Here is a 26164-nt window from a genome sequence, read left to right as displayed (position 1 = left end):
GACAAATTTAATTGCAGTTTTTCAGTGAATATGTATCGGCCGCACAAAGACAAGCTCTCGATTCTTGTCGAATTCAGTGATTAATAAGCTGTGAGCGGCCGAAGGCAAGGCCATTATTCTACTTTGCAGCTTTCATTTGTTCATTTACTGAGGATGAACCTCACCATATTGCTCCTCAAAGAGGCACAGGGGGGCGGGAGGAGAAGTCTACCCGCTCAGAAGACCTTGGCATCATGGTGGACGGGGGAAAAGGGCTAGGTAGGGCCAGCCAAAACACTTCACTTTGCACAAGAATTTGGCCACAACACTTCATTCCGCGATCGTGTTAATTTGAATTGGTTTAAAGAAGTCTTCACATCCGACAGTATTGTACCCTCTCGGGAGCGGCTGTGTCAATTTTAATTAAGGTAATGAAAGTCAGGAATGTAGTCCTTGTCAAGATGTTTATTTAATCAGAGGAATTGAGCCAAAAGTCAATCTCAGGCCTTTTGTGCACAGAAATACACACAAAAGCGCTGGTGAGAAGGAAAGGCTATTTCTTCTCACCACTAAAGGAAAAATGCAAGGATGCTCGCTCTCAATGGGATTATGTATTGGATCAGCACTAACACCCAAGTAGACAGTACAATAAATAAAAACATATGAACAAACTAACCCCTGGATCAAGTTCTGTATACCGAGGCTAAACAGACTTCAAATTGCACCTTGTTGGTTCGCCATTACAATTTGTCGCACAATAGTGGATATTATATGAAACCTATCAAATGTGCAGCTACACAGCAGTCAAGCAAGAAAATGACTTAATAAATGTCGGGTTAGGCTTTTAAAAACCACAATGAGGACATCAAGATGTGCTCTGGTTGAGCTTCCACCTCCTGACTACATGGTGCACACCAGCGTGTTGCGGCAACACAAACAGATTAGATAAAGAATATGACATGCGACTATGGGAAATACGAGATGAAAAGGGGTTCAGGCTGTGAGCAAGCTACATCTGTGTGCTCTCCAAATAGCCTAGGAGGACATTTGTTTTCCTTTGTGCGGTGTCACACAATGTGTATCAGAGGGCTGTTGCACTAATAGCCATCAGCCTCTCGTTGCAACTAGTAAACCACACAAAAACACTGACAATTCTACCATTAGCAAAAATGCAATCCTAGTGCAATAAGACAACACTTTATCGAAAACCTTGTTAAAATTGGCAGTAAAAAATAATTTGCATTTTTTAATCTATTCCATTATTATTCTATACAGACATTTCTGCGTATGTGGGCGGCAACGTCAGCACAGAAGCATGTAAAGGGAGAGAATGTATGCATGTTTCTGCAGGGTAGTGGAACTCTCTAGAGGGTGAGGTAAAGCCCTCTATGAGGACATCAGCAGTTTTTCTTTGAGAACCAGTATCAGGCACAGTATGATAGTATGAGAGAAGGGAGGAGGAGGAAGACAGCAAATGATTGATCTAGTTTGGAGCAAGTATTGCTGGTTATTTGAGGTGTGTGCATGCGGTGGCAATTGACCTTATTTTAATCTCAAACTAATGCAATACCGAATTACAAAGATCCAAGTAATATTAATAGCTCAGCAATGACACAAGACTTTCTGCTTCTATCCATAATCGAACAGGGGCAACAATACCGCTGATAAAAAGCAAAATATCCAAATTAATCTGATGAATGAAAACTATCATTAACTATCATTAGACTGCCGATGGCTGATAGTAGCAAAAGACACATCTACCGTCAAATCTTTCATCAGCCAATTATGAAAAATGCATGGGGGAATTTACATTAAGGAACGAGTTCAAGAGAAGTTTAAAGGTGCAATAGGAAACAGTGACACTGAGAGTTCAGAATGGGTACTGCAGTCCAAATTCCAAACATTGGAGTCTTCTCTGCTGCTCTGTCCTCCCCTGAATCTTAACTCATACAGGTTGCCAGGTTGACACTTTGACACGAGGACGATCAGAGCAAAACATTATATTTTGAGACAATCTCAATTATTTTCCTTAGATTCAATGTGTTTATGGTTTGCAAATTATAAACCAGAACATCTGACATCTGTCTTGAAATCCTCCTGAGCTCTAAGCCCTGTCTCAATCCTTCACATGCAACTCAAAGATGTACGCGTGTCAAGCACGGCTCTTGTCATTGCTCTTTTTCAAAAGAGGACGAGGCTTCTTATGTAGGGTAGAATCTAGATCAAACTCAGTCGATCCAGTGTGTTTGTTTGCTTCCATGGCTGCAGCATGCTGTGATTGTGTGCCAATTTGTTTAATATCTGGCAACCCGGGGAACTCCAAGAAAAAGTGAATCATAACACACACACGCAACAACAAACGCAAGCGTTCTGACCCAGAAAGGAACTTTCTAAAAGGAGAACAAACTGCGTAGCACTGTTGTCAGAGGTTCCTTATATCTTACGGCATATCATGGTCTTTTGAGATCTACTACAGAACATTTGGCCCATATAGCTCCCTTAATAGGAGAGTTTAACCTTCATTAGCATTTTTAGCATTTCTAGCATTTCTAACCATCTGTCACAATCGTGCTCATCTCAACATGAGAGAATGTGGTCTATTAGATGAAATTCATATGCTTCAGTTGTGAAATTACACAAATGAAGCATAACAAAAAATGTCAACGTTGAAAGAAAATGGCAATTAAATTATTTTCCCTAAGGTAGCGTTTTCTTCTCCAGGCCTATGTATTAAACACCGGACCACCATTCATCAAATGATAACTATGCTTGATATAAGCAAGGTCGGGGAAAGACTAATGTAATAATTTGGCGTTCAAGGTGACCGCCTGGGTGAATCATCCACAGAGTCCATGCGAGCCAGAACTCTACTTGCGCTGTAGCTTATATCCGTGGGGCAGCAGACCATAGTCCACTCTCATGAGCAGGAGTGGCCTGGATGGCATATATGCTAAAGGCAGAAATTGCTTCTCTGTCAGCCCCCCCCCCCCGACTCATTTACATAAAGAAGAGCCTGCTACACACATGCCCAGTAACTGGCGGCGGCCTTAATCAAGTGATAAGCAAAGCTTGCACATAAAAGCACCCTGCAAGCATTATCAGTAGGATGTGGGGGAGAAAATGTACCAAATGCAACTACTGACTTATTTACTTATCGAGGATGAAAAACAGCTACGTAAATCTGCAGGCGTATACTCTGTGTTGCTACTGTGGATCTGTGTGCAGAACAGCTTGGCAACGGATTTGTCAATCAAAATGGTGCACATTTATCTATACAAGAAAAAATAAAACAAAGAGAACGCAACCTTTCCCCTCCAAGCGGAGTCCTATCAGAACCGGGGAAAGTACTACAGTAAAATGCAAGAGAAGGAGCATTGAATATTGTAAAGGGCTTGTAAAAGGAGGACTACAAAACTGGTCCGGGCCCTGTAGTGATGTGAACAAGAGGACAAACTTGTTTCAACGACTCAAAAGTACAAAGGGCTCAGAGTTCAAAACGACATACTGTTCAGCTGTACAACGATGGCTCAGACTTTACAATATTACATTTACATTTAGGGGATTTTGCTGACGCTTTTTTCCAAAGTGACTTGCAACCATTCATTCACAAACCGACGTCGAAGTAATCCACACAGGGCGACAGCCAACTTGTCAGGATCAGGATCAACTAGAAACATTCCGGTTACCAGTCAACCCGCTCTACCTCCTGAGCTACTGCCCAATTACAATGTAATTCAAAAATAACCTGAACGCTACATTGACCATTGCATACTTCAACCAAAGCGCCAGTCAAAGACCCCAACAGCCACAGGTGAGATGCTGGGAGAATGGCAAGGTACTGTTGGGGTGTCTCCCGTTCCTCTCATCCCAACCGACAAAACGTTCCCTGCAGCGGGAACAAGGCCGCCCGGCGCTTTGGTAAAGACCCCTTATCTTGTTCAAACGCGTTTATTCATACAGCGCTAGTAGGCATTTAAGTCAGTTTCCTAAGAGACTGCTCGACGTTGAACCCTCATTATTATTTCCTGTTGTCTGAGGAACCGAGCACAGTGCAGGCGATGTTATCAATGACAGCGCTGGCAGAGTATCAGCCGTTTGCATCTGGTGACAACACTCTTTTGGTTATCATGCCGATGCCTGCAGCGCCTTACACATGTATTTTATAACGATTTTTCATGAGTGCAGTTTGTTGCCAGTACACACAGAAACATGTCCACACACAGACTGCCATTTTCAGGTTAAACTATTTTGTTGACCGTTCCCAAAGCTCACTTTTCGGTCGTAAATAAGGTTTGCCCAGTGTGAACACGGAAGAAAGTTGTAGCGTGGACAAATCCTTGGATTTAAACTAGACAACAGGGGGGGAAATAGCTCTTACGCCTGTAAAAGAACTGAAACAAAGACTGGTCACAGTTGAATTGGCAGTGGTAGTAATCTTAAGATGGGGAAACCAGAGCAATTCTCGACAGCATGCAAATTACGTAAAAAACTGTCACTTACAATTAGTGCTCCATCTAATAGAATTAGTATCACCATGCCAACTGTGATTTAAGTCGTATCACGAGGGTGTTATTAATAATTTGCAATAGACCGAAAAAATAAATAAAATAAGTCATTCCCTTTTGAGTTAAGAGTAAATGTAGAATAATCAATACTATTTGTGACTCCAACTGATTTTTAGGACTCTAGTTCCACTTCTATTGCGTGTGCCTTTGCGTGTTTGTGTGTTCGCTTCTCATCGGTCTATTCAGGATGCACACTAAGGCAGCACTGCAGTGACCTATCAAAATCGGTTAGGCCCATTCTTAAATAGACCGCACAGTACAGCAGAATACATAAATACTTCAGCGAGGAGGACCACCACAAGCATTTTGTTCCAAATTCCCGGAGCACAACACCCCCACTACTCCACCACGAGTCAGGAGTGGAATAGCTGTGTTCTCGATAGGGAACATCTCATTAAGAAACTAAAAAGGACACCGTGGGACGAGGAGGGTATGGCTGTATCGCGCCCTGATGGACTTAAGGAAGCTCACATCCAGCTAATAAAAACCAGCGAGCACTGTCGCTGAGCGGGGGTGGGGCGGGAGGGTCCTGTGAGCGCTCCACGGACCAAACTGCCATCTCATGCTAGCCTGCTCCTCTGATGCAATGGAAAAGGTGAAAGAGAGGAGCCTCCGTACGGACAAAGAGCCCGACGTCGCAGGGAAACGTCTGGGGGGACGCCCAATTAGCAGCTTGATGGCAGGCGGGGGGGGGGGGGGAAACTTGTGTCGAGGGAGATTGGAGAACAGGACAAAAAGGTTGAAGAAAAGAATGAGAGGATGAACAGGAGTATTAAAGGGGGGGGGGGGGGGGGGGGGGGGGTGGTCTCCCTCTGTGTTTTCTCCACTCTGTGAAAAAGAAAGGAGAGGGGTTCTGACGCCGAAGCGACACGAGTAGAAAACGACATCTTGTAGTCTCACGGAGCACTTGAACCAAGGTCAGGTCTGGTAGCAGAACTCTTATCAAGCCCAGAGGACGGATGAGGGCAGCCTCTCTCATCCTGCCGCAGCCAGGGCTTCTACGAGTCAGACTTAAAGCACGCCCGACCCCGGGCCCATGCCACGACGAGGCCCAGACATCAGGACCCTAAAGCGAAGGTGTCAGACAAGAACACAGACCTTTTCGCCAGGTTGTTTCATAACCACTCCCGGTCAGGTCAGGATGACTTTTGAATTGTACACTTCTTTGTGACTTTAGAAAAATGGCCATGGGAACTTTTTAGAACTGACAAAGCAGATTACAATCTTCTCCGAGAAGGTTGGCGCCCCGTCGGAGAGGTGCGAACGGTAGAGACGGCGGGTGGGTGTGAAGGGTGGGCGAGGGAGAAACAAAGATGGAGATAGCATGTGGCACACCCACATGCAGGGTTGTGCAAGGTGATGAAGAAGAGGTAACAGAACTGCCGTGGGAGCCAGAGGAGGAACGTGAGGGAGCGAGAGAGAGAGAGAGTCATTCTGAAATGTTTCACCATATCATCGATATGAAATGCATCAGGGCCATGACAGGGAAAACAATCAGGCAGGCAGCATTCAGTAATGCAAGCAGCCCTCGAATCTTTGGCAGAGCCAGCCTGGGAATTTAAACCTCCAGTGGTTGGAATTTTTATCCAAGGAGGCCTGACATCTGGTCACAAGGTCGAGTAAGAATCAAATCCACACGATCAGGGTTGGGTTTTCTATTCAAACGACTTCTAAATGATAATAGAGGAGTTTGAAATTCCTAATTTATTTGGTATGTTGGAATTATTATGGAATCTGTCCAATTTATGCTATTTAAATCAAGCAATTTAATCCATTAGCTTCAGCTGATATGCCACTGACAGCAAAATTAATATTAAGAAAGGAAAACAGAGCAGGACTTTTGGATCTGTGTAAATTATTAATATTCATAAAATCAAGTCACATCCTTTCATTCACTTCAGACTGCTTCAATCAAACATCCTTGATCACAGCGCCACACTGTACAGTGGTGACTCAGACGTGTTGCGTCTGAGTCTCTGATGTGGTTATGTGTATACAGGTGTTGGATCGGTACACACATAGGTGTCGTAAATGGAAGATACATAAACCCTTATTTATGTTACTGGAAAGAAGGGCTCTGTGCCAACCATCTACCTAATGGGCTTTTGGAGAGGCAACAAAAAAAATTGAACAATAAAACTTGGCCCTGCCTCTGGGGCACATCGAATCCATTATTCATGCCTGCCTTTACAATTGGGCTGATTTGGGAAGAACACAAATCTGTGTTCCGAATGCGATTCCCCGTGCGGCAACCAAACCAGATCCTAATGCAGGAAAAAAACTGAACCTTTTGAGTACTATCTAGGGGGGGCGAGAGGAAATGTCACAACCCCTCCACTGGGAACAGGCAGCCACGCTACACCAAACCACCATCTCACAACCACACGTTTCACAGGAAAGACAAATGTACAAACCAAATTATTTCATAAACATGCACTCTCTCTCCTCTGGTCTGGCCTCAGTCCCGTGCGGCCCGATGTACATGTGCAACAGTGATCTCTTGCAGCCTGCTATGAGTCTGGACTCTGCCCTGGGGATCTCTACTTCTCTGCTCGGGCAAAGCGTCTGGACGTCACTGCCCGGCAGTCAATCGTTCTACGAGGAGTCGTGTTTCAGGAGCACTTGGCCCACGGCCACCCCTAGCGGTACGACGAGCGCTTATGACCTCAAATCTCTGGACCCGAGATGCCCTGCTCAATGTGCCCTAATAGTGGGAGACGGAGCTTCACCTTCTCTCTCGGACGCCCAAACAAAACAACACAACCCTTTGAGGTCTCGTACTCCTCGTCGTGCCCCGGATCGCATCCTCTCTTCATACCATTGTTGTTTACTCTGTGAGTCCCATGAATTAGATAAACACATGAGTCGGTGGAGCTCATGGCAGCCCCTGGGTTGGAGCCTGCCAGCGTGGGGCACAGGGCGATGCTGTGCACCAAACACACACACAGGAGAGGGAAGGGTTTGATCCGCGGCGGCAGTCAGCGCAAATGAAGCCAGCAGGGTTTAATCTGAGGAACTGCTTCCCTATTCCCTTTCAAGCCGAGCCGTTTCATTCCTCCACCCATCGCGCAGCCCTCCCCCTGCTACCTTCCATTCTCAAACCACTCAGCTACACCTTGATGTGGCACCCCTCTTTGCCGAATACAACGGAAGATGAGGAAGAAAAAGAAAAAAAAACACAAAAACGCTTTCCGGGAGACATATTCATTTTGGGAGAAAGCCTGGAAATGTGGCACAACTTTTAACCAATCATGTAGTGCAGCCACACAGGATGACTAAGACAGGCGCACAATCATCACTTCAATCCTTAAAAAAAGTCAATGGCTTATTTCTTCCGTCGTGTAAGCAGCCAGGGAGGGAATAAAGCAAAAATGGAGGTTTGCATCATACTTGTCGGGGTGTTACATTGCACAACTCAATCCATCCCCCCCCACCCGCGAGCATTCTACAAAAGGGCGCTTGAGGTTTTCTGGTTTCGTGAAGAATTACCTTCACACAGCAGCAAGGACCATTTGGTGGACCTCGTCTGAAATCAAACAACCCTTGTCATATGTCAATAAAGCCTTCACCCCCCCCTTTGCTTGCCTGAGGAGATTAACACAAATAAAGGGGAATATAACAGACAGATAAATGCACAGGAGATCTAGATTTGCATTTCTTTTTGATTATTAAAGAACTAAATTGCAGAAAATGTAGCGCCGTGATTGAAGCCAGATCCCTGATGAGTGGACTGAACTCTGACTGACACTAATTGCACAAAAAATCTGTTACTAATGATTAGTCATTTTGATTCGTGATGAAGAAGGGAAATGATGGCTAGTGCCAACGTTACCCTCTGCCCCCGCCAGACATTAACTCCTGGGGAGATCCAGCTTGCTAAAAGTATGCTTAGTGCACCAAAGATTGACACAAGCGCTAATGAAGCAGTTTGGGCTGATGTTGTGCAATGCAAGATTAACGCGATACATGATTAAAGTGTGGCAACGCATCGACTGACAGGCTCCCTGTTGGCCATAGTGACAGCCTCATCTAGGGCCTCTGAAGGAGAAGACAGACATACAGACAGAACACAACTGTCATTTGACTCTCGTCTGGTACTCCCTGTGAGAGTAACCTTGTAGTGAGGTCATAGTGCTGAAAGCCTCAGTGCCATGAAATGATGATGTGAGGCTTAGTAGTAGTAGTAGCCTGTAATGAACCTCTGACCGAATAAACAACTATAAGAGTCCCAGGGCACAGGTATTAAAATACTTGTGTGTACAAACAGTACTCTCAACACATGTGGATACGAATGAAGAATGTCTCTCCGAAAGTGTCATTGTGACAATTACCTTTAAAAACATTAATGGAACGATGACCCTAACCCAATATATATCCTAGAGGACAAAAGTCATCCAATAAACAAATGACTTAACTTTGACGATTAGAGAAAGAATCAAGCATGAAGAGATTTTTAAATAAGATGTTAGGCAAGGTTGAATACTTTGAGGAAGCTACTGCTTGTTTGTTGTCATTTAAATGGAGGCATGACTGATAATATGAAATATGCTTGACTTTAATACTAAATTTTCATTACACTATATTTGATATAATCTTACCACAACCTGCTGACAGGAAAACATTTAAAGCACAGAAAATATATGATTAACTAAAAGAAATCAGCCATTTCATTGCAAGACAACAACAAAACTACAAAACTATGCAAAAACGTTTGCATCTAAATCATAATCCTCTTGTAGGAGGTTGGTCAGAATGTGTAGAAGAGTAGCTAAAGTCTTCTTGGATATTTCATTATAGACAGAGAGTGAAGTTTTAAAAACCTCCAACAGGATGATTCAAAATGTCAGAAGGGCTGACAAAGGACAATTATCTATTCCGACAAATCCAGCCGGTTGGTGGTTGCCCCTTTGCGGGTTCAAAACTCTGACTGTCACCCGGAGCACCACTGGGTCATTATAGTTCTCATTGGGCTCCCAGATCTACGACAACATCATCTGCTGTCATTGACAACATATTGTGTTGCATCTACAATGATGTGCACATAAAGACCCAAGATTAAAACAACGCATAACCAGTTCAGCAGCAGGCGATATGATGATGACACACCTCGTGATAAATAAAGAAAACCTCTCCGAGAAGAGTCCAGGTCTGGACCACAAACCACCACGTCCTCTCCCTCACCGTGTCCATGTCCCGATTCTACACTCTGGATCAATCTGCAGAACACAGAGCGGAACCAACGCAAAGTTGCAACACTCACCAGGGGTCAAACTCGTGTATGATGCTCTCGAAGCGGATGACAGCGAAGAGCCTGGAGCTGAAGCCGGCCAACCAGGCCAGGAAGAGAATGGTGAAAGACAGGAGGGACTGCCACCCGGCGGGCTGTGCCAAGCCGCCCGACAGACCCCCTGCTCCTCCGACGGAGCCGCCCGGTTCTCCCATCGCCGAGGAGGAGGCACTGCTGCCGGTGCGTCCATTACCGGAGTAAGACGCGGACCCGAGGCTGGCGGGGGGAGCTTTGTGTTTGCTGTCAGAAACGGGGTGATGTTCCGCCATATTCTACGTCAGTCCCGTCGTGGCTAACGAGCGAGCTATCCGGTACACCAGGAAAGAAAGACCCCCCCTTTTTTTTTCTCTCCACACTTCCACAGCCCCTTTTCACTCCCTCCCCACTCGCTCCCGCTATGATTCGAGATACCAGTGGCGCTTCTAACTTCAAACCTCACTTCCCAGCACGCAAAATGATAGAAATGCGTCCCAAGGAGTCACATAGCAGCGGGATCCTGCAGCACAGTTATTGACACATGCGTCTCAAGCGGTTCCTTCTTCCTTGGAAGCAATGTTGCCAGATTGGGGCATGTTTCCCGCCCAATCTGGCAACCCTTGCTGTAACACGCTGGATTCATGGTTGCCAGATTCTGGACCAATCTGGCAACGCTGCTTGGAAGTGGTCGACCGGGGGGGGCGGGAACAAAACGGATAGCAGGAAGAGCCATCGGCCTATCACGGCGAGACAGGTACGTCAACGGCGGTTGAACGCCTAGGAACCAGCCAATCGCTTTGTTGGGCGCCTTGACGGACACACAATTTGGCTGATGGGATGAGTGGGATGTGACATTAAGGGAGACGATGTGTAACGGACAGCGCCGACAGCGTATGCGCTGTGAACAACGCAGAATCGTTGGAGTTGACATAAGCCAATAAAATAAATGAATTGTACTAAAAATTGACTGATAGAAACCCATGCCAGGACAGACACTGACGAGAGAACCCGGACCAACTTTAGGTCCTAGTTGTTAGCATGTGGTAAATCATCAAATCCATCAGGCTTTATGAATACACTATGGTTTTGATCTACTTTCCAAATGCAACGTTTCATCCAAGCCATACATTTGAACCAGGGATGTTTCATAAATAATAATAATATTTTTTGCTTTAGAACTAGGCTGCTAGATCGGTGTTAAATCTGGAAAAGTAAAACCAAAGAAAAACATTGATCATTCTTCAAGTCTTAACACATTAAAGTACAGGGTGTTATACAAGGAGGAATATAGGCCTGCACACACACACACACACACACACACACACACACACACACACACACACACACACACACACACACACACAGACAGACAGACAGACAGACAGACAGACAGACAGACAGACAGACAGACAGACAGACAGACAGACAGACAGACAGACACAGACAGACAGACACAGCCCATCAATATCCATATACAAATCGCAGTTTGTATCATAATGCCCCAACCAGCTTTAATTCAGGATAATCATGTATCGCTGTCACGTACTAACATGTATCTATCAAAGCCAAGACTTGGCTTTGATAGAATGGGGGAAATGTGTTTTACAAAAACTATTCATCACCTATTTGTTTGTCTGCAACTGATATAACATAGATAAACCATCAAAAATTTGTATTCAGCAGTTTCATGTTTTACTGCAGAGCTCTTATCCGACCACATCAGAGATACTTTTAAGTTAAGGAGTTTGCACAACCTAGTTATCGGTCTTTGTACAAAGTATATTTGCAAGCCTTCTTGCTGCCCTTTTGCCTATGCCTAATCTTACTATTACAATATAAATAGTCAAATAGTCCTTTCTGCAATAATTTATTGGTTCCTTTCTTGAGGGACAGTTGACGTATTCATCGAGTTTCACACTAATGCAACAAAAAACACAGTAATAACCACTTTCAATTCATTCTCCTCCCATATTACTGAAAAAGCCAGAAGACAGAATGAATATCTTTGTCAGATGCTGGATTTTTACATTGTATGGATGAAACAGTTCAGTAAATGATGGTGGCAACGAATATATTAGTGTCAGGCTGAAAGAAATAACATTTCAAAATGCTCACAGTCTTTGGCTGGCTGTCAAGGCAATTTACTATCGCATGTTGGCTGACTTTTGCAGTCGAACAATGAGACACATGCATTCAGAGCACATCTTTTTGTACAGGGAAACAGAGAATAAAAGACAATAAAACAAATAATCTTAAAGCCCAATGTGTGGTAATCCAGTCCCTTAAACTATACTAGTTTTGTAATGGTAATAACAAAATTACCTAAATGGCATGACTGCTGCAACATCATAGCACGACTTGTAATAAAAATGTGCTTTCAGCAAATTGATATGGCCAGAATGCTTGTTGTGACCAGCACACAATGTAGTTTAATGTTCATCCAGACCCATATTCTCAGTACAACATAAAAAAGGCCACAGTAGTATATTTTATTATTTTCCCTTCATCTTTAGTGTTTCCATAGATATGAAATAATCAGAAGGGGCTTGTGGTCCAGGCATATAGGCACTAAATAATACGTATTCTACTATACCGAATATAATCGATATTGTTCAGGTTTATAGAAAGGTTATACCGATTGTATTATGCTTTACTACTGTCCTATGCAGCAGGTGGGTGCAAACGGGGATACCACCCCCTGAAAGGCAAGCAACCGGATACTGAGGCACACACAATCAACCTAAATAGAATCAGTAATCAAGAAAATGCACACTTTATAAACACACATGGAAAATATAGGTGCATCATGGGGTTGGGGAAGGGTTGTGACAATACAGTGTTATTTTTACTTTAGTGTTATCACTTAAATAACTAATGTTAACGAGGGGGTTACGCTGTGGTCGTAAACAGTTTATAACGTCTGAATTTTGTGCTGCAGTGGCACTTCTTGCCCCTGGAGAGCGCCCTAACTCAGTCTTCTAGACTGAACACACTGTCGACTTTGTAGTCTTTCGAGGGAATACGTTTCAAGACATTTCAATGATTTAATTAATGTGTGTGGTGCAGTCGTGTTGGACGGTCATAGTTTAACATAAGAAAGAACGTAGGCCTATTTGCATATCGTTTTTTTAGGCACTACTTTCGCAAGTCCAACATTATAAAGACCGGATCTTGGTGGAGAGCACAGGTTTGTTGGACCTCCGTCACGATGCGTATGTGCACAGTGAGGTATATAATAGGAACTCCGCTGTTGTTTAAGCTGTGCAGAGCCCGGACTTTAATGCTTTCAAACCGACTAACAACTAAAGCTGCAGCGCCACTAACGATGGACAGATGCATGACTGGTAGGCGTTCATATATTCTGCGGTAGAATCCTAGAAAATGTCACTTTTTCTTCTTTTTTTTTCAGCGCATGGCTATTTTATTTTGTAGGCTGAATGTGTTCATTGGGACTTTTTTGTTGTTTTTTGATTATCCAGTGTAAGCACTGAATGTCATTGCTTGATGAATTAAACATTACCAAAATACCAAACTCTAGAAATCAGTTACATTTATTCAGGTATTCGTTTATTTAAAGTTAGTTAGTTGAGTTAGTTTGTTAGTTAGTTAGGTAGTTAGTTGGTTGAAATATTCAATTGTATTTTTCTTGCATACGCATAGTACATTTTCAGATACAGTTCATGAAGTGTAGTGTAATGACAAGCCGTGGCTTAGCGCGCATACGCACGCGCTCGCACACACACACACACACACGCACGCACGCACGCACACACACACACACACACACACACACACACACACACACTAGAAGTGGAATTAGAGTCCTAACAATCTGTTGGGAGTCACAAGGAGTTTATTTATTTACTAACAAAAGGGGATTGACCTATTTTTTTTTCCTTTTTCCTTTCCTTTAGTCATTGTAGGACAAATGTTTATCTTAACGACGATTGCAATGCATATAGAACAACCTTGTGATACGACTTTAATCACGAACCTTGTGATACGACTTTATAGTCTCCCTCATTTGCATGCTGGAGATAAATGCTCTGGTTTCCATATCTGCAATTACTACCTCTGCCAGTTCAACTGTCACCAATCTTTGTTTCAGCTATTTCATAATCTGAAGAGACATTTCCCGCTCCTGCTGTGTCATACAAGGCTACGTCCACACACACACAAACACACACACACACACACACACACACACACACACACACACACACACACACACACACACACACACACTATAGGGCGGGCGTGCCAAGTTCCAACCGGCATGAGCCTCAAGTCTGGGATAGAGGAGGCAGGCTCATAACAGAATGTCAGGGGGTCAGAGATGCAACTCGTGTGACAGGTGGGGGGGGGGAGGGTTAACGGCAGAAGTACCAAGGGCTTTTATTAATAAATGAAATTCATAATTAATTGTAAGCAATTGAGAGCTTTCTATACACCTGCAGACACCGTGTCTCCTCTCCATAGTGGCTTCATCCCACTCTCTCTTTCTCCCTCTGGTCTCTCTCCTCTGGTGTCTCTCCTCTGGTCTCTCTCTCTCTACTCTGGTCTCTCTCTCTCTCCTCTGGTCTCTCTCCTCTGGTCTCTCTCTCTCTCCTCTGGTCTCTCTCCTCTGGTCTCTCTCACTCTCCTCTGGTCCCTCTCTCTATCTCTCTCTCTCTCTCTCTCTCTCTCTCTCTCTCTCTCTCTCTCACACACACACACACACACACACACACACATACATACACAGGTATGCATGCACACAGATAGGAATGCATACATACTCAGATATCCTCTCTAACCTAACAGCTTAATTTAACACCCTTAACCTAAACGTAATCCACACTAACCTACTGCTTTAATTGAACCATCATTAATCTAAACGTAACTCTCAATAATTTACAAGCTCAAAGTATAATATGGTATATAATAGTATGCTATATTGGTAGTAGTTAATAATAATAGTAATATAATAGTGTAATACATTATTCTCATGGCTAGAGATGTTCCGATACCATTTTTTCCTTCCCAATACGATTCTGATTGCTGAACTTCAGTATCGGCCTATGCTATACCGATACAGCATCTAGCATTGTAACTACTAATAGCACTTGTTCTTATTGAAGGGTTCTTACAATGACAGCCACGTATAGTCAGTTCCCTAAGCATCCATGTTTTTCCCACTTGTTAGCTCGAACGCATGTTGGGTAGAGATGACGCGTTTCCCACTTCTGTCTTAATGAACACAATAACACTGCACGTATTTGTGATGTTCTTTACCTGTGTTGTAAAGGAGCTAGTCATGTGATGGTACCGGATCGTCGCATAGATTTGCGTACTCGCCGATAGCGTATACAACTTGCCTTACCTCATTGGTGGAAACAAGTGTTTAGTTCTTGTCCGGAATGCTGCCCAGCATACCGGTTAATAACTTAAAAAGCCTTCCCTTGGCCTCCAGCAGTCTACCCAAACTGATAATAGGCCTTTTGTTTGCCCCTTGTTAGGCTCATTAAAATGGGTTGTAGGTAAGTATAAAGAGCATTTAGTGAGTTAAATGAGTTAGAATATCAGTTATGCTCTGGGTAAATCACGAAAATAAGGTTGTTCAGTATTCTTTTCTGTTTATTTTACAGTAGTCCAATTCACAATGGGTATAAGGTACTGTCTCTCATAAATGCCATTATAAATACATTACACTTATCCCTTTTCAAGGTCTGAAAGAGAAGACAAATATGCCAGCAAGCACTAAAGGTAATGGCTGGAGCCACGTGGATACGGTTCAGTTGAACAGTTCAAAAGAGGATCTTCCTGAAACAGACAGCTTTGTCCAGCAAGCCATGACCCTCATCATGGATGAAGTGGTGAGGAAGGCCGGCCATGTCAGTGGAAAGGTGAGCAAATGTCGTTATTTGTGCGTTTTACAGTTTTTTGTGGAGAAGTATTGTCGCTGAACGGGTGTAGACCCCAAGAACAAAGCCCTGCGAGACTATCCCAATCTCATAAGTTCCCATCCTGTTCTTCTCTTCAGTCGAGTATCGAGGCCATTGAAAGAAAAAAAGAATGAGACCAATAAGCACAGGGGGGGGGGGGGGGGGGGGGGGGGTATTCATCTCAAAATGATTTACATAACGCTGATTAAAGATATTCAAACATTTGCATGGAAGGGTTTTCTCACAGCAGAACATGTTTCGGTTTTACCTCCAATTGGATTTGACAAGAGCAAAGTGGGCAATCTTTTGTCCAGCATAAGACCCAAATGTTTAAAATCAACTCCTGCCCATCTAAGGTGAGACTGATAATCATTTTTATGAAGGAGAAACTTGAATATATGGACGGTCCCACAAGTTCTTCACAAAATTTGACTCTCCCGATCTTCCTATGTTAGATTTCAGCGTATTTCTAAGCTGTTCGTAATGACTCTGTGTTGTGTATTTTTGTTGTGTAGTTATTCTTGAAGTGGAAATCAAGGCAGCTTGACAGGTTGGATCAGACAGTCGAATAGATGGTTTATTACAGGATGTAATAATAATACAGCGAGGTACAGATTTAGGTTGAATAATCTATGGTATAGGTGGGTGAGGAACATTCTCCAGAAGTGATCCTTGGCTGTTGCTCTTCTCCCCGAATTAAAGATTTTGGGGTACTATCCTAAGAAAAAGTGAATCACGAAAGAACAGATGCAGTGTCTCTCTTGATAAGTTATATGGCTCTGGCTATGACCCAGACGATCTGGGACCGGCCATTTGGTTCTTCCTTGTAGGAACATTAACAAATGGAGGAATGTTGAATATATCCCCTCGTATCAGTTTGAGAGGCACTGGGAACTGGGAATTTGAACACTGAGAGACACTAGAATACACCAACATTCTGCATTCCTCCCTCTTGATCACATTAAACGTAGTTTGAAGATGACCCTTTAAAGGGGAATTCAGTTTATCTACCGTTGAACAATTAACCATTAACTAAATCAACAAATGAAAGTATAAAGGGCATTAGTAAACATAACATTATACTCCTCATACATAAGTAAACCAGGTGCAGGCTACTTAAAAATAAAACTCATTAAGTTACTCACGATTAAACCAAAAACGAGATCCAAAATTGGAAAATAAAGTAAATCGCCTGTCCACACTAGGTGTGTGAGTGGCGTTCCCCGGAGGACCTGACGAAGCTGTTAGACCTGGAGCTGAGCGAGGCGGGCGAGGCGCCCGCTCAGACCCTTCAGCACTGTCGGGACGCCATCCACTACAGCGTCAAGACCAGTAAGACCCCCACCACAACCCATCACACAAATGGGTCGAAATGGATGAACAGCGAGATGTTTAGGCCAGCTGTGTTCTCCTCATTTGCTGCAGTTATCCAATCTAGTTAATTAGGCTCAATGGAGAAAGGTGTGAAGGAATTGATACATGACAGAGATGGCCATCGTTGAAAGATATTTTGATACCGATTTGAAAGAGGACAAATTATATTTGTACCCCCCCAGTAATGGTGGTGATTGCTAACTGCGTGTTGGACCTGTTCTCCGCATGTGCTTAGAGATTCTTATCCACGTTAGTTTCCTCCCACATTGAGAGTCAATGGAGTCAAACAGCTGTGAATAAATTTACACATGACACTGTCATGAATGCAGAGATGGCCACCATTGAAAGATATTTTGAGACCGATTGAAAAGAAGCTGATTTGCAATCGGCACTGCTTACAATGCTGCCAAAATTGTTTGTAAATTGTGAAAATCTTCTAACTGATGCTTTGTGTGTGTGCAGACCATCCTCATTTCTTTAACCAGCTATATGTGGGGCTGGACCACTATGCCATGGTGGGATCCTTTGTCACTGACGCAACCCAACCCAGTCTGTGAGTCACCCACTTCTTCTACTACACCAAAAGCATTCAGCCAGAAACATATTTAATCACGTAGCTGACAGCATTCTCTGTGATCTTAGATTTAATTACAAATTGTATCGATAGATATTGTATGCTGGCTGAATTTAATCTCAGCCGCCAACCAGATTTTTATTATGTGTAGTAATATTGTTTGTAGTAAAGTTGTGTACTGTTTTTTGTTAATAGCACTTCCCAATAAGTGTGCATTAATTTACCATAAGTAATGCAGTAGTCAGCATTCGTTAATAGTTATCTGATGGTCTGAATGGTCATTCAGTAATGGTGTTCATGTTAACTAAGGTATTAATTTATACATTCTACAATTAGGGGGGGGGTTAGGGTGAGGATTAGCACCCTAAACCCTATGCTAATACTTTGTACTAATGTGTATTACTGTGATTTATTGTACTTGTTACCTATTGTAAAGTATTACCAATACGTTTATGTTAGGTACACCTATGAGATGGCACCAGTCCATTGTTTGATAGAGAAGGTTGTGCTGGAAAAGATGATGGAGATGATAGGCTGGGTAGAGGGAGGCGATGGCATCTTCAACCCAGGTATACATATCCCTATCATATAAAAAAACATCCCAAACGTCGGTTGTGAGTGCACTCATACCATGAGGGAAGTTGTATCTATAACTAAGCATTGCACAATATGAATTGATTGAACTTAATTAACCTCGAGCACAGCAGGGGGAATCCTGACCTGATGAGGAGAAAGCTAGCCAAACCTAGTTCTCTCATTGAAATGTTTTATTTTTCGACTGTAGGTGGATCCATGTCCAATATGTACGCCATGAACCTAGCCAGGTTCCAGCGCTTCCCAGAGGTCAAAGAGCAGGGCCTCTCGGCCTGTCCACGCCTCGTTCTGTTTACATCCGAGGAAGTAGGTGTATTGCAATGTCCTGTTTCTATTAATGGTTCCTGCAGGTTTGGTCTTATTTTAAAAGTAAGCATCCCATTTGCATGCTAATGTCCAGATGCTTTTTGGGAATGTATGCATCTTCCAATGGGCTTTGTAGTGGAAAAGGACCATTAAATACCAAGTTTAAGCCTACATATACATCATGTAAATCCAGTACTTAAGTACAAAGAAATGCATTGTGAACGTGTATGAAATGTGGGGTTGACCACTTGCATTAGCAATCGACAATAGAAAATAGATTCTAAGTAAATGTTGTTTTGTCTTTTCAGTGTCATTATTCGGTTGCCAAGGCAGCAGCGTTCCTTGGAATCGGCACAAAGAATGTTTATGTGGTACCAGCCGACCAAAGGTTTGCTGATTTTCACACAGAATACGGCAGGATCACAGAATACAAGATCCTGCCTTCTCCTAGTCCTTCACTCTGTTCTGCAACAGCTAGTCGTCCTGACCACTATGCTCACAAGAAAAATAGTATAATAATACCTCGTTTGTCCCATGCGTTTGTTCATTGATTCATACGTTTGTTTTATTTCCCAAGGGGGAAAATGATTCCAAAGGAGCTGGAGAAGCAGATCCGTACGGCCATAAGTGAGGTGGGCACTAGAGTTGAAGGTCAAGTTCACACTGTTGCAACATGCTCAACGGTTAAAGATGAAATGACACCCTTACTAGTGATACTGGATTGAATTACAATGGAGCACACATACTGCAGCCATGTCGTTTCAAATGTGTGGCAATATGCACGTTGACAGACAAACAAGAAGGATATCAGTTATAGCAATGTAATGCTTGATTCCCAGAATGTGCTGATGAAAGCATTAGAGCAAAAAATAAATATAAATAGAATACATTGACAAGTGATGAAGAGATCTGCCCATCAGTATCAGTTCTGGACAGTGTGGGCGGGGCTGGCTGGGGTCTCAGAGGACACGACCAGATGTCACCTGAATGAGAGTCCAGGAGAAGCCAGCTCCTTCTCTACCGCGGTTGGGCCGTCGCAGGCAATTCTCTGGCTTTGCCCCCCCCCCCCCCCCCCAAGGGCAGACCTCTCTAATGGACTCGTGGGGGGTCCCGGTGAGGCATTGCACCGGCTGTACAGTCGCGATGCTCTCGATAGCCTACGTGTAGAAACTCTCCTCAAACTCAAACGTGGATTCAAGCGGTCCGCTGCCGCCAGCATAACACTACACAGAAACCCTTTTTTGTTTCCCTTGTTTCTTGTTTCCATCGTGTACACGAGGTAGTCATTTCTGTAACCTACAGGTGTGGTGTTAAACTTGAAATTTGTGTGTGTGGTTTAATACTTGAACTGTGTGTGTGTGTGTGTGTGTGTGTGTGTGTGTGTGTATGTGTGTATGTGTGTGTGTGTGTGTGTGTGTGTGTGTGTGTGTGTGTGTGTGTGTACGTGCTTGCCGGGGGTGTTTCAGGGAGCGGTACCCTTCATGGTCAATGCGACAGCTGGAACAACGGTATTGGGATCCTTCGACCCAGTAGAGGAGCTAGCAGACATCTGTGAAGAACACAACCTGTGGCTGCATGTGGATGTGAGTTCGCTCTCCCTTCGTTGTGTACTCAATTGTCTTTCAGAGCTAGAGTTGGGTTTTCCTGCATTCCAGTGGGGTACAAGTGCTTGCTTTAAAGATAACTTTGCATTCTGTAACATCTTATCCTTGCTATCTTTGTTGTATATGGGGAATGGGTTAACCTAGCAATTGCAAGTGCTTGGCACTTTTCTACCGTACCGACAGCGATATATTGTTGTTTCTCTATCTTCTGACAAATGTTCTCATTGTAAGCCGCTTTGGATAAAAGTGTAAGCTAAATGCCTTAAATGTATACGTGAGTGTTAGTAACCGTAAAAATCCAATGGTGTGCTTTGCGATGGTCAATAGTTCCACATTGACTTGATGTGGAACTAGTATTCTAGTATCTAGTATTCATCTCCGTAACATCCATCGCTCTGTGTGTCTGTCTCGCTGCTCAGGCCTGCTGGGGAGGAGCAGCCCTGCTGTCCAGCAAACACAGACACCTGCTGAAGGGCGTCCACAGGTGAGGCTAGGAGAACACACTGGCATTTAGATCCAGCAAAACATTCGGCAAAAGTGGATCCATGTCCGGAAAGACAAGTGCCAAATTGTAACGGCCGCCAAAAAAAGCGGCTAGCATTAACAAGATAAGGATTGATTAATCGTCTGAGGTACATTTAGGTTAATCGCGTGTAATTAAACTGGTATCATCATCACAGCTTTCCATGTCAGTTCCCCGAACTCCAATCGACTCTGACGTTCTATGTCTGTTGTCATGTACACTCAGTGTAATAGTGAGTGCCTCCTTCTCCCTTCTAGTCATGTTTAGTAAACACAAGCTGTTCCCTGTTAACCGTTCTCGTTTCCCCCTGGGCGGTGGCTCCACTGCAGGGCTCACTCTGTGGCGTGGAACCCCCACAAGATGCTGATGGCGGGCCAGCAGTGCAGTGCCTTCCTGGTCCGGGACAAAACGGTAAGAGGTGGAACACGATTCAAATATTCGTAGGGGAGGATCCCCCTCGAAGTGTGGACTCGTTGATGGGCTCGTTTTTCTCATGCCGAACTTTCTACGGGCGGCATTTGGCTCAGGAGCTAGAGCGGTTTGGCTGGTGACACCTCGTCCTGTCTGCTCCCGACGAGCTGGCGGTCGCCTTGCATTGCTGACTTCTGAGCACATCCCTCCCTCGTAGGTCCTTCACCCTCTCACTAGCCGCCAAATTAAAACATCTGCCTCCATGAACTCTCCCTCATGAGATGGAACGCCTGGGAACGGAGGTTAAAGCACAAAGCTAAGACTACCCCGTCCTTTAGTAACTTTAGAAAATGGCCATTCAACTCCCTGGTCAGAACCAGGCTATAAACCTTGGGTGTCCCAAAACCTTGTTCATGGCCCATTGGTACCAGACTAAACTGGTCCGGACACAAACTGTGTTTACTGTACACTGCAGATGTGTGTGTGATTCTGTTGATGAAATGCCCTTCATATGTTAAGGTCGACATGAAGGGTTATTAACTTTAAGGTTTGCTCCATCATTCTTTGAATGCTTGACTGTTACACACTTTGACAAAGTGTGAATCTCTTGTTTGAGGTTAGAATGACCTCCGGATCTGTACTTTTGAAGATGGAGTTGGAAGTTGGAAGACAAACTTCAGAATACTCAGGACACAGGACTAACACTCATACTCAGTCTCATCTCGCACCCCTTCATCATTCATCTCGTCTCTTTTGTCTTCCTCCAGGGTCTTCTGAAACGCTGCCACTCTGCCTGCGCCTCCTATCTCTTCCAGGAGGACAAGTTCTACGACATAAGCTGTGACACCGGTGACAAGAGCATCCAGTGCGGCCGCAAAGCAGACGCGTTCCGCTTGTGGCTGATGTGGAAGGCCTTGGGGACCAGAGAGCTGGAGCGCAGGGTGGACCATAGCCTGGAGATGGCCAGGTTAGTAACACGGAACCAAATGAGCCCTAGACCCCCTGGTTCACCGTCCCCTCTTAGCCAACCGGACGACCACGGCCTGGGACCGGCCATTTGGTTTGACCTTGTTGTGACATAAACAAAGTGAGGATTGTTGGAAACAACACCTTCTATCAGTTGGAGAGGCACTGGCTGTCCTTACACTGCGAAATGTGAGTAGTGGCTATTACGACGGAACCAAATGAGTTCTTGTTCCCTTGGTTCACCTTCCCCCCTTAGCCAACCGGACAACCACTGCTGACCACAGTCTCTGTAGAGTCCAGGGTGTGCCTTCACTATTATAATGACATGGGATCTCCATCACTGATGAGGGGTTGATTTAGTCGGAGCCCGCCAATCTGTTGGGCAACTCTGGGTGACGGCCGGGTGAGAGAAATGCCGAGAGTTGGCAAATTTCTGTTTTAAAGGGGTGATATTGTGCCCCCAAGTGGGAGTTGGATTAGCAATTTTAAAGCTGTTTTTAAAATTGCCTTTTCCTGTTTTTAGTGAAATAAGTGTATGATGGATAGATCCGTTTACCAGCCTAACCAGTGGACTGTAGCACATGTTGCTTATCTTTCCATCATACATCTAGGTGGACACGCCCACTTGTGATGTCTCTAAAACACAGGAAAGGGCAGATTTAGCATAATATCACCCCTTTAAGTCTTTAACCTGGAGAGCTGTGCTTCAGGGCCCGCTGCCACCCTCCCTAAACATGACAACATATTAACAAGCTGGTTTTCTTCAGAGCCAAACTGTCGTTCTTATTCAACATTTTCAAATTACAATCTGTAATTTGGCCAAAGATTAGCCAAAGTGTCAAATAGGAGTATTCAGTAACAATCAATACATAACTCATCATACCTTCATGATAGGAAAAGCAAATGAGTGTAACCATTCTGGTAGGAGAAGCACAGCTGTTAGTTTCCTTGATTCAGGTCAGGCCAGTACCGATTCTCAAGGTGCCAATTTTTTGGGCAGAATCTGGCCCTGCATCTATATGCTTGTCATACCATATTCACACCCTAAAACTGTTGAGACACCCATGCATTTTTTGAATGCCAGTTGTGCACACTAGTCCTATGTTTTTCAAAGTTGTGGCATTTGAGGTGAGGTTCGGACAAGGTCCCATCAACAGCACTACCATGTAACTATGTCCCTGTTCCTGTCAAATATGCCATTGTATGGTTTGGATTCCCTTTAAGTTGTGTAGACTCGAGGAATGACTCAGGCAGAGGCTTTTACTCTAACTCGGCTGGGGTGGAGCATGGTTGCTATTTTGAACTTTGCTTGGCACTAATTCAGAAGCGTGTTAGACAGTTCAGGTCTATTCAGGGCTCTGGGTGCAGTGTTTCTGGGTCAGTGCTGTATTGCTATTCTTCGTGCCCCCAGACGACCCAGAAGTGGCCCCAGACGACCTCTGTTCGAACTAGGAGAAATGTGGACGGGTCAATGGAATAGGTCACTTACCATGACAATGCATAGCTTTGGAATGCCTTGTTAATCCAACCCTTCAGTCCAACCTATGACAAATTAATTTCCTGTTCTCTTGTCTAATGTTGAATACTTACTAGACTAGATTTATTTTAGAATGTACAATTTAAGCATTTGGCTAACCATATCAGTGACACATAGCCTATCATTAAAGTCCATTCCCTCCTTCGGTTGTCAGCTGTAAAATCTAGGATACTTTTTTTGTATTTTCACAAATTAGGATGGGGAGAAGTGAATCCTTGTTTTTATATATTCTTTGTTTCAACTTTCTACCAGATATCTCACAGAGGGTATCAAAAAGAGGGATGGCTTTCGTCTCTTGATGGAGGTAAATATTTCATTCTCAGTCATTCATTCAATACTTTCACATTACAATCTGTTAATGAGTTGCAATTTTGTCTCTTTCAGCCAGAATATACAAATGTTTGCTTTTGGTATATCCCACCAAGTCTGAGGAAAATTCCAGAAAGCCCTGAGTTCTGGCAAAAGGTTGAAGCTGTGAGTATTACATTACGAAAATGTTGTTGTTTTGGGATTTAATTACATTTATTTTAGACGCACGCAAGCACACGCACACACACACACACAAACACGCATGCGCACGCGCGCGCACACACACACACACACACACACACACACACACACACACACACACACACACACACACACACACACACACGCGCACAAACTTACAGTAGCAACTACTTGGCAATAAAGGGGAGATATTTGAGCTCATCATTCATATTGGATTGCAGCTAAAGCTGTGTCAAGTCTAAGTCATGCTAGCAGGACTGCAGAGAAGCTAATGATCTTCATCATGTGTATTTGACTTGTACATTGAGATATCCCATCGCAATTACAGGACCATTCGACTTTTTCGGGTTATTGTGGGGTTATAAATCGTGTGATTGATCGGGAGACATTTTTGTGTTTGAAATGGCCATACCGTTTCTAATGCAAGAGACGCGGCCAAACAAAATACAAAGTTTTGATTAGCATGCGGTTATGGTATATTTACATTGTTTAAGGATTACTTAAACATTTTAACAACTCCGTATCAGCAACAAATTTGCATGATGCATTCTGATGAATGTTCTCTGTCTGCTTTTCCTCAAGGTGGCGCCAAAGATCAAGGAGCGCATGATGAAGACGGGCAGCATGATGGTGGGCTACCAGTCCCATGGAGTCAAACCCAACTTCTTCAGGATGATCATCATCAGCCCCTGGGTCGGCACCAAGGACATGGACTTTGTCCTGGATGAAATTCATCGCCTGGGGGCGGACCTGTAACAACCCGCTATCTTGTGGGCAGGGTCAGAAAAACATCTTCCAAACTGTAGAAATGTAGAAAGACCCGACCGATGCCGCATCTAAATATCTTCGGAAGTGCCAAGATACTTCTTTATAAAGGACATAGAGTTTGTAGTGCTATTTTTTTATTTCTATGTCAATGTTCGTACAACAACTTATTTCAAAGATGCTAAATAACGGGGAATCGCAAAAGAAAACTTGTGATCAATATCTACAGATATTTGTGGGGACGCAAGCAGTATAGATCCTAGGGTGACCTTGGTACATTTTTGTGAACTTACATCATTCTTTTCATTCTCCTTTGATTTAGTTTCAACCGTACAATTTATTTGTACATTTTACCTCCATGTCAGTTCTAATGCGTGTTTGCTATGAACCACGTCCGTCTTTAGTCAAAGATTTTAAGTGATTTAAAATTAGTCATTAAGTATGTTTACAATTGTTAAGGCAATGTTAGGAAAGGCAATTTTATTAATATAGCACTTTTCATTCAAGAGGCAGACTCAGAGTACAGTTTAGGGTAATCACAGCCACGAAGAGATATAAAGTTCAACGAACCATGTAATTTTTTTTTTAGTTTACTTTATTTTTATTTTTATTCTTTATTTTTAACCTGAAAACCAATGAAGTAAGGAGTGCTCTTTTGGATTGTTCCCCAATTCAAATAAGCCATTCCGGGAAGATGCACAAGACATTGCTAACCCAATGCATTTATATTGCATGGGTTACTCACTCTTTCATGATTGTTGGTGGATGATGCAGCGATGATAATCTATAACAGACGATTAAGTTATGGAGGCGAGGTGTACAAAAATGCTAAATTGAAATCCCAAGTCAACATGAATGGAAATATAAAAATAGAATGTCGATCGAAACGAATTTGCTTGATTGCTGTAAAATACAAAACAAATTGAAATCGATCATCAAAAAGTCCTGATGGCAGTGTCACCTTCCTGGTCTTTCTCTCAACGCATCTGTTACTAAGAAGAAAGAGACACTGACGCCTTCATGTTTAGAAGCTATTACTTTTTGATTAAACCAAATGCAAACAAACGCTAAATCAGCATCAGGTATGATGTACTGTAATTATATTGACTGAATTAATGTTTTTCTTGGAATTTCTTGGAATTCTTGGATCATGGGAAGTCTATTGTCTACCTGCAAAGTAGAAAAAAATAACTAAGGATATTAAAACAAATAAATACACTTATTTGTAATTGTTTTTATTGCTTTTTTTTTAATAGCTGCTCTGCAATA

The 26164-nt window shown here is 43.4% G+C and overlaps 2 protein-coding genes across 2 annotated transcripts in view; one reads left to right on the top strand and one right to left on the bottom strand.

Annotated features, from left to right (window-relative positions):
• Positions 1–10342, bottom strand: part of LOC307076702 (dolichyl-diphosphooligosaccharide--protein glycosyltransferase subunit STT3B-like) — a 46173-nt gene extending 35831 nt beyond the window's left edge. Inside the window, exon 1 of the mRNA XM_079737790.1 lies at positions 9805–10342. Within this exon, the coding sequence (XP_079593916.1) occupies positions 9805–10100 (296 nt within the window). The 5' untranslated portion in view covers positions 10101–10342. The remainder of the gene's footprint in view (positions 1–9804) is intronic.
• Positions 10343–13066: 2724 nt separating this feature from the next.
• On the top strand, positions 13067–25948 carry LOC307077526 (acidic amino acid decarboxylase GADL1-like). The gene is made up of 15 exons (XM_079738955.1): positions 13067–13151; positions 15514–15692; positions 16937–17063; positions 17568–17658; positions 18139–18248; positions 18464–18579; positions 18888–18967; positions 19157–19211; positions 20046–20162; positions 20603–20667; positions 21036–21117; positions 21885–22084; positions 23873–23924; positions 24005–24094; positions 24713–25948. Exons 1-15 carry the CDS (start codon positions 13088–13090, stop codon positions 24884–24886), a joined length of 1602 nt encoding a protein of 533 aa, XP_079595081.1. The 5' UTR covers positions 13067–13087; the 3' UTR covers positions 24887–25948.
• Positions 25949–26164: the final 216 nt, after the last annotated feature.

The sequence above is a fragment of the Pollachius pollachius genome (genome assembly GCF_949987615.1).
Source record: "Pollachius pollachius genome assembly, chromosome: 1".
NCBI lineage: Eukaryota > Metazoa > Chordata > Actinopteri > Gadiformes > Gadidae > Pollachius > Pollachius pollachius.
Note: the sequence above shows the minus strand (reverse complement) of the source record. Positions and strands in the feature narration are given on the sequence as shown.